The 19273-nt window shown below is 38.6% G+C and overlaps 2 protein-coding genes across 2 annotated transcripts in view; both read right to left on the reverse strand.

Moving 5' to 3' along the window:
• LOC118912522 (zinc finger protein 420-like) overlaps positions 1-19273 on the reverse strand; it is a 108121-nt gene that overhangs the window by 78917 nt on the left and 9931 nt on the right.
• Positions 515-19273, reverse strand: part of LOC118912535 (zinc finger protein 345-like) — a 29582-nt gene continuing 10823 nt past the window's right edge. Inside the window, 2 exon segments of the mRNA XM_036885785.2 lie at positions 515-1842; positions 1844-3275. Coding sequence (XP_036741680.2) covers positions 1659-1842; positions 1844-3198 — 1539 coding nt within the window. The 5' untranslated portion in view covers positions 3199-3275 and the 3' untranslated portion in view covers positions 515-1658.

The raw sequence follows: 19273 nt of genomic DNA on the forward strand, positions 1-19273 counted from the left end.
CAAATCAGCTCTCTCCAGTTATAGCCTGACCACAACCAGTAGAGGTTGGGCCTATTTCAGACTCTTGTCTATTCCACTGTCCATACCAAGGACTGTCTGCCTATTGATGTGGTGGGCACATCTCACAGGTCTTCTGGCTTATGGTACTGGATCCCACAACTCCCAGAGAGGCACTTTTGTGCATGGATGCTGAATTTGTTATTTAAGAGGGGCTAAGTGGGGTGCATCTTATGGTACCAAGATGCTGACATCATTCATTATTCAGATTTTGATGAAGTTACCCTATTTTTATTTTCACATTGGTATGAATTTTTGAATGCACCTTTCCTTCTACTTTACAATCTCATATTTTTAAGATGATTTATTCTTTGTTCAGTAAGGAAAGGATGTTGATCAAATCTTATGTTCATTTACATGAATGTCCTTTGTCCATTGTGATGTCATTAATGTTGAGTAAGATGTGGATCATGGTTAGAAGTTTTTCCATAAATAACAAAGATTGAGAAGATAATGATGATGGTTAATATTAACCAGGCATTTATTATGTGATAAGCACAATAGAATCTACATAACAAGTTTCTGAAATATACTAATTATACCATTACCATAAACACGTTATATATGCATATAAAAGGAACCGGGAGAATAAGTGGGTTGATGTTCAGTAAATAACAGAGGTCAGGGATGTTGATCAAAGGGAAGCACATCTTTATAACATATACATCTTTAAAAACAGAAGAGATCCACATATATATCTCTAAAATGAATAAAAAGCAGGCAAATTCAAAAGGTGCTATCAAGGTAACTCTTTATAATGGCAAAACTTTCAGTATTTGACAAATAGGGGTTTGATAAGACAAATCAATACTTTCAAGCCAATAAAATAGCAACATTTTACAAAGAATATAAAAAGGATGGTTATAATATAGTATAATCATACCTTCTTTTAAAAACAATGCCATATAGACTGAAAGGGTTTGCTCCAAAAGTTTAACAGTGATTGTCTATGACTGGTAAGATTACAGATAACTGCATCTATTTTTGTTTTTTCATTTCTACATTTTTATAGAGGAAAACTGTTTTGTAAAAAGATGAGTATTAACTTTATAAAATGAAAACAAAATGATCTGCTAAAAGATATAGATCCATAAGATATGCTGAAAAATAACAGTAACAACACAAACAGGATGAAACACATATATGCAAATTAAAAAAACAAAGATTGACCTGATATCCAAGCTTTATATGTATAAAAATAACCTACCATCAGAAAGACAATACAAAAATACAGAAAATAGATATGGCTTTTGAATAAATGGGTTAGGATGGAAACAGAGGAGGGAGCAAAAGGGTAAATTTAGACCCTCAATAAATAATTTAAAATAATTTTGAGATGGATCAGTAATTCTGTATGACCCACAAAAAGTAAGAACATTAAAAAATATAGCAGGGTTAGCACTTAAAGGAATTTTAAAGTTTAAAATAAAAGCAAACACAATAAAAGTTTTTCCAATTTTTAATATTTACAAGTATAAATTTTCCAAAAGTAGTGGAGTGAATATAAAGAACCTCAAATATTTATTTTATTCAGAGTGGGCTTTCCCCCTGTATGAATTCCCTTAGGCTAAGTGGTAAAGCCTTAGTAAGGCATCCATACCTTAATGACATTTATAGGTATTCTCACTAGTATGTATTTTGTTATATGCCATTTGTCCTTTCTTAACCACGTAATTCCAACTTACAGTTTCCAACTCACAGAGCTTCTCATCGGTATAACTTTTCTTATGTTGCCGAATTTCGGAACCCCTTCCAAAAGCCTTCCCACATTCCTTACATTCATAGTTTCTCACCAGTATGAATTCTCTGATGTTGAGTAAGGCTTGAGCCAGTACCAAAAGTCTCCCTACATTTCTTACATTCATACGGTTTCCCACCAGTGTGTATTCTCTGGTGCCGATTAAGAGCTGAGACACTACTAAAGGGCTTCCCACATTCTTTACATTCATAGGGTTTTTCACCAGTGTGAATCAGTTGGTGCTGAATAAGTTTTGAGCCACTACCAAAGGCCTTCCCACATTCCTTACATTCATAGGGTTTCTCACCAGTATGTATTCTCTGATGTTGAGTAAGATCTGAACCACTACTAAAGCCCTTCCCACATTCCTTACACTCATAGGGTTTCTCACCAGTATGCATTCTTTGATGCTGAATAAGTTTTGAACCACTTCTAAAGGCTTTCTCACATTCTTCACATTCATAAGGTTTCTCACCAGTGTGAATTCTCTGATGTTGAGTGAGATCTGAGCCACTATTAAAAGCCTTCCCACATTCCTTACATACATAAGGCTTCTCACCAGTATGAATTCTTTGATGTCGAGTAAGGGCTGATCCAAAACTAAAAGCCTTCCCACATTCATTACATATATATGGTTTCTCACCAGTATGAATTCTCTGATGTCGAGTAAGGGCTGACCCACTACTAAAGGACATTCCACATGCTTTACATTCATAAGGTTTCTCACCAGTGTGAATCCTCCTATGTTGAGTAAGGTTTGAACCACTGCCAAAGGCTTTCCCACAATCCTTACATTCATAAGGTTTCTCACCTGTGTGAATTCTGTGGTGCCGAGTAAGGGCTGATTCAAAACTAAAGGACTTTCCACATTCCTTACATTCATAAGGCTTTTCACCACTATGAATTATCTGATGTCGTATAAGGCCTGATCCAAAACTAAACGCTTTCCCACAATCCTTACATTCGTAAGGTTTCTCACCGGTATGAATTCTCTGATGGTGAGTAAGGTTTGAGCCACTACCAAAGGCCTTCCCACATTCATTACATTCATAAGGTTTCTCACCGGTATGAATTCTTTGATGGTAAGCAAGGTTTGCACCACTACCAAAGGCCTTGCCACATTCTTTACATTCATAAGGTTTCTCACCAGTATGAATTCGTTGATGTCGAATAAGGACCGATACAAAACTAAAATCCTTCCCACATTCCTTACATTCAAGGAGTTTCTCATCAGTATGAATTCTCTGATGCTGGGTATTGAAAGTGGGCATGTCTTCAGAAGTAAATATCATTTGACTGAAATGTCCTTCCTGAGATTCCTGTTTTCTCTCAAACTGGCTTTTACATTCCCAATCACCTCTGAAACTTGAACACTCAATGCTGTTTTTTATAAGTCTTTCCATTATCTCCCATCAGGATGATTCTATTCCATAAATATCCTTTTTCAGAAATAATTTCTTGGTCTCAACCTTGAGTCAGTCTGAAAGAAAATATAAAAGCAAACATTCACTTTTTTTGTGTTCTTGGAGAAATGAAATGTTTATAATAGATATGAAAAGACAACTGAAACTGATTTCATAAAAAGTGAGTAGCTTATACAGTTCTCAAATATGACTAGTGAATTTGACAAACAGATAAAGTAAAAAGAATGAGAAGTCATAGGAAGGTGAAAGAGGTATTTAGGAAAACAGACTCAATCAATTGTTCCTAAATAGTGTTTTAGATTTAAAAATGCCCTATAGACATGCAGAGCTTGATAAATATAAATATGTCCAGGCCCCATCCCAATTTTGTTAGAGAATAAATTTAGTGTCATATTTAAAAATGAGGGTAACTATTATTTTCCATTTCTTAGGGTTATCTGGAGCATTAAGTAACTTACATCTGGAAAGAAAAATCTAAGACATATGGTCAAGTAACAAACCTAAATTACATATATTCTGAAGGAGACAGAAGATAAAGTTACTCTGGATATAGTATACTGATGAAAGATTAATGTGCTGAATGAGTCTGAAATGAGTAATGGAGGAGCAAGATTCTTCTGTGCTTAGAATGTGGCTTGTTTATGCCGTTTGATAAAAATCTATTGCCTAGAAATCTATGAGGCTAACCTTGGAAAAACAAGAGGGGACTCAGCAAAGGCTATAGCATAGTAATTGTAAATCTAGACTTAATGTCAGAGAGAAGGGAAGAGAACCTAGAAGGCAATGTGATACTACTGGAGAATTACAAGGAGGCAGGCAGATGAGTATTCTGAATCCCAGCTCTGATGATTATTAACTTATTCTGAAATCACATATAATGTATTTATTTAGTTGTATAAAGTAACTGCATAGTGTTTGAGAGCTATTATTTTGTTAGGCTTATATGTCATTAAAGAGACCAGGAAAAGGAATGGATTTAAGGATACCAATTTAACAGACACCAGTTAAGACCCTGAGCAAATACCTCAAGCCCCAAAAGGTAAAAACATTTCAGCTCCACTCTCTTCCTACAAATTCAGCAAGTTGATTTAGACTAGGTCTAACAATGTCTTGAAATTGTTCTATCTCCATTGTAAATAGAGAATCCAAGCCAAAATTTTTACCTGACCATTAAAGCAGCATTTTATCTAGTTTCTTGCATTCTACTTTTGCACTTAGCAGCCCAAGTGACATTTAGCCTGGAATTGTTCTGCTCAAAATATTTCAATGATTTCTCATTGTCTTTAGGATAAGTATTATACTTCTTAATTTTTATGGGTTCCTCAGTGATCTGCCTCCTGCTTCCATATTCAACCTGATACTTTTCTCCCCTCTATAAGCCATAGCTACAATGGCCTCAGTTATTCAAATGCACTAAGCTGTAACAACCCCTCCACCACCATCAATGATTTCATCTGCCTGAAATTTTCTTCTGTAACCCCTCCCTTACTGTCCCAACACTTGGTCTTGCAAATTTGGCTATTGTTCAGGCCCCCGTTAAATGGCATATCTTAATAAAACTTTTTCTAATTACACAAGTCTTAATTATGCATCCTGTCATTACTTCTCAAAGTACTTTTATTTTTCTTCCTTTCTCTGTGCTTTGTTTTGGTAATGGGAGATTACACATTTGCTTCCTAAAACTGCAAATTTCTTACTTGTTTTAATGTTTGTTTAATGCCTTCCTGCTACAAGGAAAAGATTCAAGAAGACAAGGACAATGTTATTTTAATCAAGTTGAACCCTGGCATATGTAAAAAGATCAAAATACATTTATTGAATGGCTAATAATAACCTGGTTTTAATTTTTATTATCCTTAAAAATAAACTTCTAAAAACAAGATTTCTCTAGGAAGAAGATATACCTTCTCTCAAACAGGACAAGTGGATCACATTCAGTTATTCCTGTCCTAAACCTCACTAAAAAGGATTAAAAAATTTTCTAAAAAGGAACAAACCCATAACGTTAAAGAAGATTAAAGAGGAAACAGCAACAAAACTTTTGAAGCTGGAAAGCATGAAGATAAATGATGAATAAGGAAAACTCCAAAGAGGATGGTTTAGGCTATGGATCCCCAGAAAGGCTTAAAAAAAATGAGGGCACTACATATCTAAGAAAGTCTACTAGTTGGCATGCAAAAAGTTAAATTAGCTTCTCAATGTCTACCTTAACATACAGATAGGCAAATATCATATTTGAGGAATGTTTGTAACATAAGAGGTTAAACAAAGCCCAACAGATCTTAGAAGAGAAACTGCACAGGAAAACACGGACAATTACAGAAGTCACTATTAATATCCTCAGAGGGTCAAGAGAAGATACTTCATATGATAGAAGAATAAGATAACATAAAAGGAGTAAGAGACAATTATTAGAAAATTAAAACAGAATAAAAAAATTATTAGAGGGTTAAAAGATAAACTAATCTGTTTAAAAAGTACAAAAATATATGGAGATGGAAAACAGGAAATAAAACTGGGAGATCATGCAAGGCAGCTCAACATCTAATAGGAGATCATTTTTAAAAGTGTGCTAAGTATCTGCCAAATGTCAGGCAGGGTGTTAGAAGGAATGAAGGGCATGAAAGTTGTCATTTAGAAATCACCAATCTTTAATTGATTCAGGCAAGGTTCCTCAATGGATTCTAAAACCATAAAGTTTTATGGGTTGTTGGGAAAAAGGATATTCACTTGGTCTTATATTATCGCCCCACAGATGATTTACTCATTATAAAGGGAAAAATATACCTTTATACTGCAAAGATTTGTTACTCACGACCTTTAGCCTTAAGTGATAAAATTTGGCATCACCGATACTGCAACAACTTGACATTCATTTACGTGCCTACTGATGAAATGCAATAAAAGACACAACATCATATCATCTATGCAGTATGCTTGTCAAAATAACTGAGCAGAACCTAAGCCTGTTTCCATGAGAAAGACATCAGACAAATGGAGGTGTAAGACATTGTATAAGACAACTGCTCTGGATTCTTGAAAAAATTCAGTGTTGTATAAAATAAAAAATGTAAAGCTGATTTACATTAAAAGAGACTAAAGAGACCTAACACCAAAAAGAATACATGTATCTTGATTGGGTATTAGGTCAACAAATAACTAAAGATACAATAACTAAAAAAAAAAAAAAAAAAAAAGACATTTTAGGGAACCACTGGAGATCTCTGAAGAAGAAATGTTTGAGGTGATATTAGTGAATTGTTGATTATCATAAATTTGATATGTCACTGTTATTGTTGGAAAATGTTACTTATACTTAGGAGATGCACACCAAGTATTATGGGTAAAATGTCAGGATGTCAACTTATTTTTAAATGATTCAGGAAAAAAAATTGTGTGTGAATGTGTGTGTATTTTGAAAGATAAAGCAAATATGGCAAAATATTAATAACTGGTGATTTTAGGTGATGACTATATGGGGTTCACTGGAATATTCTTTCAGCTTTACTGTACATTGGGAAAATTTTCAAAGAAAAAAGAAATTATCAATTGTTTTTAAAAATAGCATTTAAGAAAAATTTCCAGAAACAAAGAACATGCATCTCCATATTTAATGGGCTCATTTGATATCTAGAATAAAGAGTAAAACTGATTCTCACTAAGATATATTTCACAAGCTTCCAGGACACTGGGAACAAAGAAAAGGCCTTAAAGGGCTCCAAAGAGTAAAAACAGAACAAACAAAAGTCCAGGAATGAAAATGGCTTTGGAGTTCTAAAGAATATTCAAAGCCAGAAGTTATAACTTCAAAATTCGGAGGGAAAATACTTTCAAGCCTTGCCAAAGAATCAACATACTGGTGAAAAAGTCCTTTTCCAGTATAGCAGAATTCACAAATTTAACACATGTATCCCTTCTTACATGCCACGTATATAAAAAATCAATTTTGATATTTGGAGTTTTCTTGGAGTAAACAAAGAAATGGGAAGGCATGGAATCAAATAAAAACAGAGAAGAGCACAGAATTTTTTTAAAAGGCAAATTTAAAAATAGTTGTATAAGTACAGCTGGCAGGGAAGAACAAAGGATTGTAGAAGGGCTACCTTTAAATACAGTAAACTGACAGATTCAGTTGTTGACAAAACAAACATTTATTTTCTGGCAGACTATGAGGATGAATTAGGGAAGACATATGGACCATCAGGTGTCACCCTCCCTTATTTAAAAAAGGTAGTATTAATTACATAGAAAACAAGGTTGTACAATGACATAAACATGATTCATAGCTTAGTTACAAATAAAATCCATTATAAAGAATAAATAAATAAGCCACAGCTTAGGAAAATATACTTAAATATTTATTTGTTAAAGAACTAGCACCCAAAATATAAAGATCTTTTTAAAATCACTAACAAAAAAACTAAATGATCCCAGAGAAAAGAAACCATTAAACAAGCGGGAAGATAGCTGTTGTATAATAAAGAATATGTCTACTCTTTATCCCAGGTTCCTAGAACAGAGTTTCCAAAACCCTTGAATTTCCCAAGGGGTAGAAATGTCACTGTTATTGGATCACACGTTGTTTATACTGAGGTGACTCATGGTGTGCCTGTAGGTAGCTTCAGGATTAAGGTTGATCACCACAAAGATTGAGTGAGCCCTATCTGTGGGAGAGGAGGAGTGGAGGTGGAGATGGAGTTCAATCATGTGGCCAATGATTAAACATTCATGTTCACATAATGAAACCCAATAAAAACTCTGGACACTAAAGCTAAGTGGGGCTACCTGGTTGGTTCCTGGTTGAACACACTGAGGTGCCAGAAAGTAACACACCCTGATTTCACAGGGTGGAACAGAAGCTGTGTTTGGGTTCCTTCCAGACTTTGCTTATGTGTCTCTTCATTGAACTATTCCTGACTTGCATCCTTTTGTTTATAATAAAACTTTGAGAGTATAGTGCTTTCCTGATTTCTATGTCATTATAGAAAACTATTAAGTCTGGTAGAGAGGGAAGTCACAATGACCGCTGCCAATAATCAGGTTTGTAGGCAGTTGGTCTGAAATAGGGGCAGATAAACTTAGTGAACTAAAACCTGTGAAGTCTTAACACTAACTCTGGGTGGTTAGTGCCAGAATTGAACTGCAGTACACCAGCTGGGGTTGAAAGGAAATAACACCCCATATGCATGGATTAGAAGACTTAGTAGTGTTAAGATGGCAATACTTCCCAAAGAAATCTACAGATTCAATGCAATCTCTATCAAAATTTCAATGGCCATTCAGAGAAACAGAAAACCAGTCCTCAAATTTGTATGGAATGGGCCCTGAATAGTCAAAACATTGAAAAACAAAGTAGGAAGACTCACCCCTAATTTCAAAACTTAGTCAAAAAGCTACAGTAATCAAAACAGTGTGATGCTGGCATACAAACAAATATATTGACTAATGAAATAAATAGAACTGGGAATTGAGAAATAAACCCAAACATCTATGGCCAATTGATTTTTGACAAGGAAAACTCCATTCACTTGGGAAATAAAAGTCTCTTCAACAAATGCTGTTGGGACAACTGCATAAATACATGCAAAAGAATGAAGTTTGGCACTTTATATTAAAAAATTAACTTAAAAATGGAACAATAATATAAATATAAAAGCTAAACCATACAGCTCCTTCAAGAATACATAGGGTTGTTGCAAATCTACATGACCTTGGAATTGGCAGTAGATTCTTGGATTTGACACCAAAAGCTCAAGCAATGAAAGAAAAAAAATACATAAATTTTAATCAAAGTAAAAAATTTTGTGACTCAAATGTTTTTATGGGGTGAAAAAAAGTTGTGAAACCAGAGAGCTGACTAATGCATAACATTGTGATACAGGCTGAACACCACTGAACTACAGTAAATACCACTGGATTGTCCATCTTAACATGGTTAAGTATATTATGTGAATTTCACCTAAATTTTCTAAAAAATTGAAAAAGAAAAGCAGTCAAAAGGAAACTCAAGTGAAAAGATGTTCACCTTCATTAGTAATCAAGATATTGGAAATTAACATCATACTGAGATATCTATATATACATCAGATAGACAGTGGGACAATTCCAAATACTGGCAAAGATGTGGGGCAATAGGCAAATATGCACTATTGGAGGTAGGAACTGACACAACCACTTTGAGAGTTGGGTGTTATCTAGGACAATATGCATATTCCCTATGACTCAGCAATTTCACAACTAGGAAAAACATATACTAGAATGTTCATATTAACAGTTTTTATTAAGAGCAAAAAGCTGGAAATTCCAATATTCACAAAATATATATTAGATAAAGTAAACCATGATATATCACCCAGTCTACTAGCATACAGCAATGAAAATAAGACACGTTTATTTCATATGAATTAATTTAAAAAATAGTATTAAACAAAGATTAAAGAGACACATATAACATGATTTAATTTACACAAAGTTTAAAAGCAGACAAAATTATAAAACATTCTTTAGGGAGTCAAAGTTGATAAAATAAAATTTTATTTTTTATTTTATTCATTTCTTGTTACTTATTTACAATTATTAATTATTTGATTATTATTATAATAGCATTTTACAAAAGTCTGGACACCCCAATATCCACAAAAATTGTGGATACACATTGAGGATACATACTATTTAATGGTTACAACTCAGTGGGGAATGAAAAAGATAAACTTTGTTTGGAGAGGTAGAGGAGGGCTTTGAGGTAATAACAGATTTTTAAAACTGCATCGTGGCTATATGGGTATTATCATATAACCTGGAATATATTTCATAGATGCCTGAATATACAAAATGTTTTTCTTAAAGATTAAAATTTAAAAAAAGAAACAGAGAGAACATCACTCAATTTATCTGATGAAACTAGTTAACCATGATACCATGTAAGAAAATGACTACATGAGAGAGAATATTAGGCTAACTGATGAACATAGTTGAAAACAAAATTCTAGCAATCAGTAAGTAATAAAATTCTAGAATACAAAATTAAAAAAACATTATGACTAAGTGATTTTACTCAAGACATACAAGATTATTTCAACAGTAAAAAAAATCTATTAATGTAATTAACTACACTAACAGATTTAAGAGAAAAAACACAATTATCTCCAATGGACAGAGAGAATTTTATAAAATTCAACATCTAATTATTAAAAAGAAAACAGCTTTTAACAATTTGTGAATAGAAGGAAATTTCCTTATACTTATGAATGGTACTTACAAAACACAGGAAAGAACATACCAAATGATGAAAACACTTAAGTGCATGCCCTTACAAGTTGTAGCAAGTAAAATAACTAAGCACTGAAAAGGAAAAAAACAAGACTGATGTTTACAGATTTTAGGATTGCCTACAAGGAAAATATCCAAAAGATTATCTAACAGATTATTAGACTTAATAAGAAATTTCACAGAACTCTCAGAAATAAATGAGAAAACAAAGGCCACTGCATCTCCATATACCAACAAAATAAGAAAAATGCATTATTTTTAAATAGATTCAAAGCAAAGTATACTTAGAAATGTATACTATGCAGATAGAATTATAAAGTGAACTGAGACATTAACACCTAAATAAATGAAAATGCCATTTCTTATTAAAAGGAGTCATTAATTTTGTAAAGATATCAATTCTCCCTAGAGTGATCATTATATTTAATGCAATTTGCAATTATAACCAAGGTCACAAGATTTTCATGGGCCTTGATGATTCTCTAATTTATATAGAGGACTAAGGGATCAATACATTCCTTAAAAATAAGCTGGAGGGGGGGCGGAGCCAAGATGGCAGCGTGAGTAGAGCAGCGGAAATCTCCTCCCAAAACCACATATATCTATGAAAATATAACAAATACAACTCTTCCTAGAATAAAGACCAGAGGACACAGGACAACATCCAGACCACATCCACACCTGCGAGAACCCAGCTCCTCGCAAAGGGGGTAAGATACAAGGCCCGGCCAGCAGGACCCGAGCGCCCCTCCCCCCGGCTCCTGGTGGGAGGAGAGGGGATGGAGTGGGAGGGAGAGGGAGCCCAGGACTGCTGAACACCCAGCCCCAGCCATCCGGACCAGAGCTCAGACACAGTGCATGCGCGGGGCCCTGGATACTAGGGAAATAGGGCAGCAGGACCGGAGAGCGGGTACTGGAGGCCTGGCGCCAGAGGACATAAGAAAAGCGAGCGGCCATTTTTGTTGTTGTTTCATTGAGGTGAGTGCTTTTTGTTAAGTCTTAAAGGGACAGGGACCCCAATACTAGGGAAACAGGGCAGCAAGAGAGGCGAGCGGGTATTGGAGGCCGGCACCAGAGAACAAAAGAAAAGCGAGCGGCTATTTTTCTCTTTTTTTGTTGTTGTTTTGTTTTGGCGAGCACTTTTTGGAAGTCTTAAAGGGATAGGGACCCCAATACTAGGGAAACAGGGCAGCAAGACCAGTGAGTGGGTGCCTGAGGCTGGCACCGGAGAATAAAAAAAAACGAGCAGCCATTTTTAATTTTTTAAATTTTATTTAATTTTATTTTTTTTTTGTGGTGGTTGTTTTGTTTTCGCAGGTGCTTTTTGGAAGTCTTAAAGGGGTAGGGCGGGACACTTAGTCCAGAGGTAGGGAATCCGGGGATCTCTGGGCACTCTAATCCCCTGGGCTGCAGGGAGCACGGAGGCCCCTTATGGAGATAAATAGCCTCCCGGCCACTCCCCCTCCAACGCGGCTCCACCACTTTGGAGTAGCTGCCGGAGCCAGGCCATGACCACAGCAACAGTGGAGATGAACTCCATAGCAGCCGGGCAGGAAGCAGAAGCCCTGTCTGCGCACAGCTACCCAGCACAAGCCACTAGAGGCCGCTGTTCTCCCAGGAGAGGAGGGCCACAAACCAACCAGAAGGGAAGTTCTTCCAGCCGTCACTCGTCCCAGCTCTGCAAACTATTCCTATCACCATGAAAAGACAAAATTACAGGCAAACCAAGATCACAGAGACACCAGAGAAGGAGACAGACCTAACCAGTCTTCCTGAAAAAGAATTCAAAATAAAAATCAGAAACATGCTGACAGAGATGCAGAGAAATACGCAAAAGAAATGGGATAAAGTCCGGAGGGAGATCACAGATGCCAGAAAGGAGATTACAGAAATGAAACAAACTCTGGAAGGATTTATAAGCAGAATGGATAAGATGCAAGAGGCCATTGATGGAATTGAAACCAGAGAACAGGAACGCATAGAAGCTGACATAGAGAGAGATAAAAGGATCTCCAGGAATGAAACAATATGAAGAGAACTGTGTGACCAATCCAAAAGGAACAATATTCATATTATAGGGGTACCAGAAGAAGAAGAGAGAGGAAAAGGGATGGAAAGTATCTTTGAAGAAATAATTGCTGAAAACTTCCCCAAACTGGGGGAGGAAATAATCTAACAGACCATGGAAATACACAGAACCCCCAACAGAAAGGATCCAAGGAGGACAACACCAAGACACATAATAATTAAAATGGCAAAGATCAAGGACAAGGAAAGAGTTTTAAAGGCAGCTAGAGAGAAAAAGGTCACCTATAAAGGAAAACCCATCAGGCTAACATCAGACTTCTTGACAGAAACCCTACAGGCCAGAAGAGAATGGCATGATAAATTTAATGCAATGAAACAGAAGGGCCTTGAACCAAGGATACTGTATCCAGCACGACTATCATTTAAATATGATGGTGGGATTAAACAATTCCCAGACAAGTAAAAGCTGAGGGAATTTGCTTCCCACAAACCACCTCTACAGGACATCTTACAGGGACTGCTCTAGAAGGGAGCACTCCTAGAAAGAGCACAGAACAAAACACCCAACATATGAAGAATGGAGGAGGAGGAATAAGAAGGGAGAGAAGAAAAGAATCTCAAGACAGTGTATATAACAGCTCAATAAGTGAGCTAAGTTAGGCAGTAAGATACTAAAGAGGCTAACCTTGAACAAATGACCAGGTGAGAATACGTCTCCTGTAATGTCTTCCTAATACCTTTTACTGACAAAACCTCACATTGTGCTGGCAAAGGAAAAATATTTAAATAGTTCATATTTAAGTATTGCCATCTTTCACAGAGTAGGCAGTGAAGGGTGAATTTGGAGCTTAGAGGCAATAAATTGATAACTAGCAAAAAGTTTTCTAAGAAGAGTTTTAAAGCTAATTAGAACTTGTATATGATGAGATAGAGACATGATCCTGTTTTTATGGATGTTTGGTTATTATAGCACCTTTTCTTGAAGAGTCTTTTCTTCACTGTTGTAGTACCAAGATTGTCAGGTCATAAGTTTCTGTGTGTGTGAGTATATACCTGGGTCTGTCTTCTATGCCATAGTTCTGTTTTTTTTAAATACCTGTGCTAATGTCACAGTCAACTAATGATGAATGTTTTATAATAAGTCTCATATAAGTCCCCCCAGCTTATTTTTTTTTGTGGGTAGTATTTATTTTTATTTTGGTATCATTAATCTACAATTACATGAGGAACATTATGTGTACTAGGCTCCCCCCATCCCCAAGTCCCCACCACAAACTCCATTACAGTCTCTGTCCATCAGCTTGTCTTCTCTGTGTTGCACAGCCCTCCCCGTGCCCCCCCACATTATACATGCTAATCATAATGCCCCCTTTTTTTCTCCCCCACCCCCCTTATCCCTCTCTTCCCACCCATCCTCCCCAGTCCCTTTACCTTTGGTAACTGTTAGTCCATTCTTGGGTTCTGTGATTCTGCTGCTGTTTTGTTCCTTCAGTTTTTTCTTTGTTCTTATACTCCACATATGAGTGAAATCATTTGATACTTGTCTTTCTCTGGCTTATTCCACTGAACATAATACCCTCTAGCTCCATCCATGTTGTTGCAAATGGTAGGATTTGTTTTCTTATGACTGAATAAAATTCTATTGTGTGTATGTACCACATCTTCTTTATCCATTCATTTACTGATGGACACTTAGGTTGGTTCCATTTCTTGGCTATTGTAAATAGTCCTCCAGCTTTTGTTTTTTTTTGAGAGGGCATCTCTCATATTTATTGATCAAATGGTTGTTAATTCCTTTGTATAAAAGAAGAATGAACTTGTACTTTGGGGTCTCCGCCTGCAAGTGTGAGGCCCCAGCATGCTGGCTACCCAATAACCGCTCTTGTTTTTGCATCCACGTGTCTCCTGGTTATTTGGAGGTCTATTGCACGGACCCAACAACAGTTTCAAAATATCTCCCCACAAATTATCTATTACTTACAAAGAGACAACTATTACCTTTACAACGAAGAAACATAGTAGATATTACCTACAACATCTGACACTAAATGAGATGGTGTATTTTTTTAAGCTACATTTATGTATAACAGTAACAATATTATACACAGCAGTAATAGTAGTATAAATTCATTCAGGTACTTGGACTTGATTCCAATGTGTGCAAACATGGGGAGGGAGGTCTTCCCACACATACTTACACCAAGCAATTCTCAAACACCAGCAGGGTGTTGGAGAACTCAACTCAATTCTGATGCCATCTGCCCAGAGACAGCACCAGATTCCCCAAGTTGAGGGCTCCATCTTACAAGACTGCCCTCTACCCCCCACTTCAGATGCCAGTCACAAGCCCCAGGCAGTTCCCTGTGCTTCTGACCTATCAGCTACAGATTGGAGGTTCCCACAGGCTCCCCCTTAGGTTTGATTTATTTGCTAGAGTGGCTCACAGAACTCAGGAAAACATATTTGCCAACTTAATAAAGTGTATCATAAACGATAAAAGTTAACAGCCAGGTGAAGAGAGACACAGGGCAAGGTCCCAAATACAGGAGCTTTTGTCCTCATGGAGCTTGGTGCCTGGCTTGGTGGTATGTGGAGGTGTTTTGGGTCCCAGAGCATAGAAGCTCTCCCCAACCAAGAAGCAGGATCCAAATGAGCAGAGAGGGCCACGCAGAGCGAGTGGAGAGAGTGAGTTTTTCTTACGGGTTTTGTGAGGTCTTTATTGCACAGCCATAACTGACTAAATTACTGATCATTAGCTGATTCAATCTCCAGCCCCTGCCCCTGAGTGGGGGTCCAAAAGTCTCTCATTAACATGACAAAATACCCATTGCACCTTAAGACTCTGCAGTGTTTTCAGGAACTGTGGATGAAGACCAAATATACATACATGGGAAATAAATACTTGGTCATCAGAATGACCAAGTATGTATTTCTCACAACTCATTATATCACTCTGCCTTAACCAATTATCAAAGTCAACATCATTTATCTCCTGATACGATGCACTGAGAAGGATACAGTCACTTCTCTGGTGTTCCTGTCACAAAATTCATAAAATCTGAATCTAAGTATAAGAAACCATAAGACAAACCTTAATCAAAAGACATTCTACAAAGCAACGGGCATATCTTCTTCACAGTTAAGGTTATGAAACACAAAGAGCAATCAACTCTTCCAGATTAAAGAAGGCTAAAAAGAGACATAACTAAATTAGATGTGTGATCCTAGATTGTATTCAGGATACTGTGTGGGGAAGAGAGGGTGAGAACAGGGTGACCTGCTGTGGGTAAAACTGCAATTATTTCCAGAATCTCTTGCCTAGCCTTGGTGCATCTCTATATCAATAGGTGTTTCCTAGGAGTGGAGAGAAGTAGTCCATCTCCATATCAATAGGTCGGCATATCTGAACCTGAGAGGTTGGGTGGGGTCCCTTTGCAGTCCTGAGACACAGGCCAGCAGAAGTGGACTGCTTGTAAGCAATACATGGGCTTCTCCCACTTTATTTCTCCCTTTGACTGATTTCAGTTTCAAAGGTATTTTGCCCTGGGCTGGTAAAGCATTTTCCCCTCAGAGATACATCTGGAGGTAGTCAGCAGGACCTGAACCTGAAATATGTCTTCATAGGTGTGACTCTTGGGTGGGCTGCCCCTAGAAATGGTGGGGAGATACCTGGAACCGCCAAGCCCATGGATACTGGGGAGGTTCCAATGGCTGCAGCGGTAGAGGGTGTGTAGCTTCACCCGGGAGCCTGTCTGTGGGGCTTCCAACTGGTGAGACCCTAGTGGGGACTTGGTCTAGGGTAAAGCACCTCCAGGAAGGGTAGGGCCTTCCTCAGAATTGAGGAGGGCTGGAGACACCGGAAGCTGTGGAATTAGTCCTCTGTGAGACAGAACACTGCTTAGGGGCCCTAGGTGTCTGGGTAGCAGCTAGGATTGTGGTATGTCTGTTTCTCGAGATAGTAGAAAGGGTTATGGAGGAGACAGACACACTTTGGAGTGGCTTGGAGGAGCTGGGTGATGACCTATGGGATACCCTTAAGAAAGAGAGTTATTGAGGAGACAGGTCATGCTCCTGGAAGATAATTTACCAGTGAGGAAGGAGGCAGCAGGAGAATCTGTGTTGCAGGAGGCTGTTGGGGAAGGGGAGGAAAGAGCAATGCCTTCAGCCCCGAAGATGGTAGAGATGTCGGGATAGGATGTAGGGGTGGGGCTGAGGGCCAATCTGTTTCTAAGGCCACCACACAAGGCGCTAGCCTCTTCCATATTAAAGGCCTGCCATCTTGTAATTAAGAAAATAAAAACACAACTGAAGGCTCCTCAGGGGGAGGAGCTGCCCCTTCCCCAGGTTGTGGAGCACTCCATGCTCTTCCCATACACCCAGGATGAACTGGTAGACATGAGAATCTGGTATTGGCAGAAGCCATCGAAACCTCTGCCTATATGGCTTTTGCGTCTCTGGGATATAAGGGTGGAAAACGTTGTCAGATTCTGAAATGGGTAGACTAGCTTCCTGACAACTCACCCTTCCCTCCAGCAGTGGTTGCAAAGTGCCTGTCACACCTCAGGGAATCAGGCGCTTTTGGATTGGCTGACAGCAGCCATCAAGGCAGTTTGGCCTAATCAACATGATTTACCATACTTACCCACTAGCTGGAAAACACATGCAGAGCTCCAGCAGGTGTTACAGGGGCTGGGCATAAAAAACATCATCATCTATAATATGGACACCCAGGACCCCAATGAAGAGTTGTTCACTGTAGGAATGAGAAATCTGGTGCTCCATACAGCTCCCCAGCAATCCTTGGATCCCTAGTGACTATTCTTGTCCCCCACATAGGGCAACCCATAAGTGAGGCTACTTGTACTTTGGCAGATCTAGAGGAGGTTGAAACAATAAGAGCACGGCAGGAAGTACGGGCTATGACTGAAAGTAGAGGTGCAAAGGGCTCCTTGATGGTCTCGAGGACCCAGATGTGCGTTGACTTGATAAAGATCAGGTTAGTGAAAGAAAAACTTGATGGGCAGCCCAACAGGATCATGTTAATGTTAGAACTGTGGCACCAATTAAAGCCAGAGCAGCAGTTTGAGCTGCTGAGGTCCAGGACACAAAAGCTGGAGGCAAAGCCCCATGTCCAGCCTGTGTCCCTGCAAGACTTCCTCAGGGACAGTACTCAGGATCCGCCTGGGCTCTCATCCCCACAGGAGGATGACTGGGTGTCACATTTGAGTCAGAAGAGGTGTCAAGGCCCCCACCTTGAGGAACATGGTAGGGACTGGCAGCCACTTGTAGGGACTGGCAGCAATTCATTGGCTCCCCGTGAATGTACAGTGTGTCCTGGCACTGGTGGACACAGGAGCTGAATGTTCTCTGATTCATGGCAACCCTGAGCATTTTCCTGGTACCCCTGCTGTGAGAGATGGCTGTGGGGGTAGGGCAATTAGAGTGAAGAAAGCCCAAATCCCATTAGGGATAGGGTGTTTACCCCAAAGGAGTATACTGTGTACATTTCTCCCATCCCTGAATATATTTTGGGGGTAGATACCCTGCAGGGACTGTGGTTACAGACCACTGCAGGTGAGTGCTGACTGAGGGTATGTGTGGTAAAGGCAGTTCTGAGGGGACATGCTCAGCACCTGCCTGTAGCTCTGCCTGTACCTCAGCAGGTGACAAATACTAAGCAGTATACAGTGCCTGGGGCAGGGGGCACAAGGAAATTGGAGAAACTCTACAGGAGTTGGAGAAGGTAGGCATCATAAAGCCCACTCAGAATCCTTTTACTTCCCCTGGTGTGGCCAGTGAAAAAGCCAGATAGCTCTTTGCACATGACCGTGGATTACAGGGAATTGAATAAAGTCACACTCCCTCTGCATGTTGCTGTCCCCTCTACAGCAGTCCTTATAGATACCCTCCGTCATGAACTAGGGACATATCATTACATTGTGGACCTTGCTAATGCTTTCTTCTCTATTGACAGCACAGGAAAGTCAGGAAGAGTTTCCTTCATGTGGGAAGGGCAGCGGTAGGGGTTCAATGTCCTTCCACAGGGATACCTCCACAGTCCTAGCATTGTCATGGACTTGTGGCCCAGGACTTGGCTACATGAAAGAAACTGCAAATGATGAAGCTGTATCATACATTGATGATATCGTGCTCACATCTGATTCTCTTTCAGATTTAGAAGGGGCAGTTCCTAGACTGCTGCAATATCTACAGGAGAAAGGATGGGCTGTGAACAACAGCAAGGTTCAGGGACCTGGTTTGTAAAGTTCTTGGGGGTTGTCTGGTCAGATAAAACTAGTTATCCCATTAAAACCACAATGAGATATCACCTCACACCAGTTAGGATGGCCAACATCCAAAAGACAACAACAAATGCTGGCAAGGATGTGGAGAAACCCTCCTACACTGCTGGTGGGAATGTAAACTAGTTCAACCATTGTGGAAAGCAGTATGGAGGTTGCTCAAAAAACTCAAAATAGAAATACCATTTGACCCAGGAATTCTTAGGAATTTACCCTAAGAATGCAGTAGCCCAGTTTGAAAAAGACATATGCACTCCTATGTTTATCACAGCACTATTTACAATAGCCAAGAAATGGAAGCAACCTAAGTGTCCATCAGTAGATGAATGGATAAAGAAGACGTGGTACATATACACAATGGAATATTATTCAGCCAAAAGAAGAAAACAAATCCTACCATTTGCAACAACATGGATGGAGCTAGAGGGTATTATGCTCAGTGAAATAAGCCAGGC

This window comes from Manis pentadactyla, chromosome 15 (genome assembly GCF_030020395.1).
Source record: "Manis pentadactyla isolate mManPen7 chromosome 15, mManPen7.hap1, whole genome shotgun sequence".
NCBI lineage: Eukaryota > Metazoa > Chordata > Mammalia > Pholidota > Manidae > Manis > Manis pentadactyla.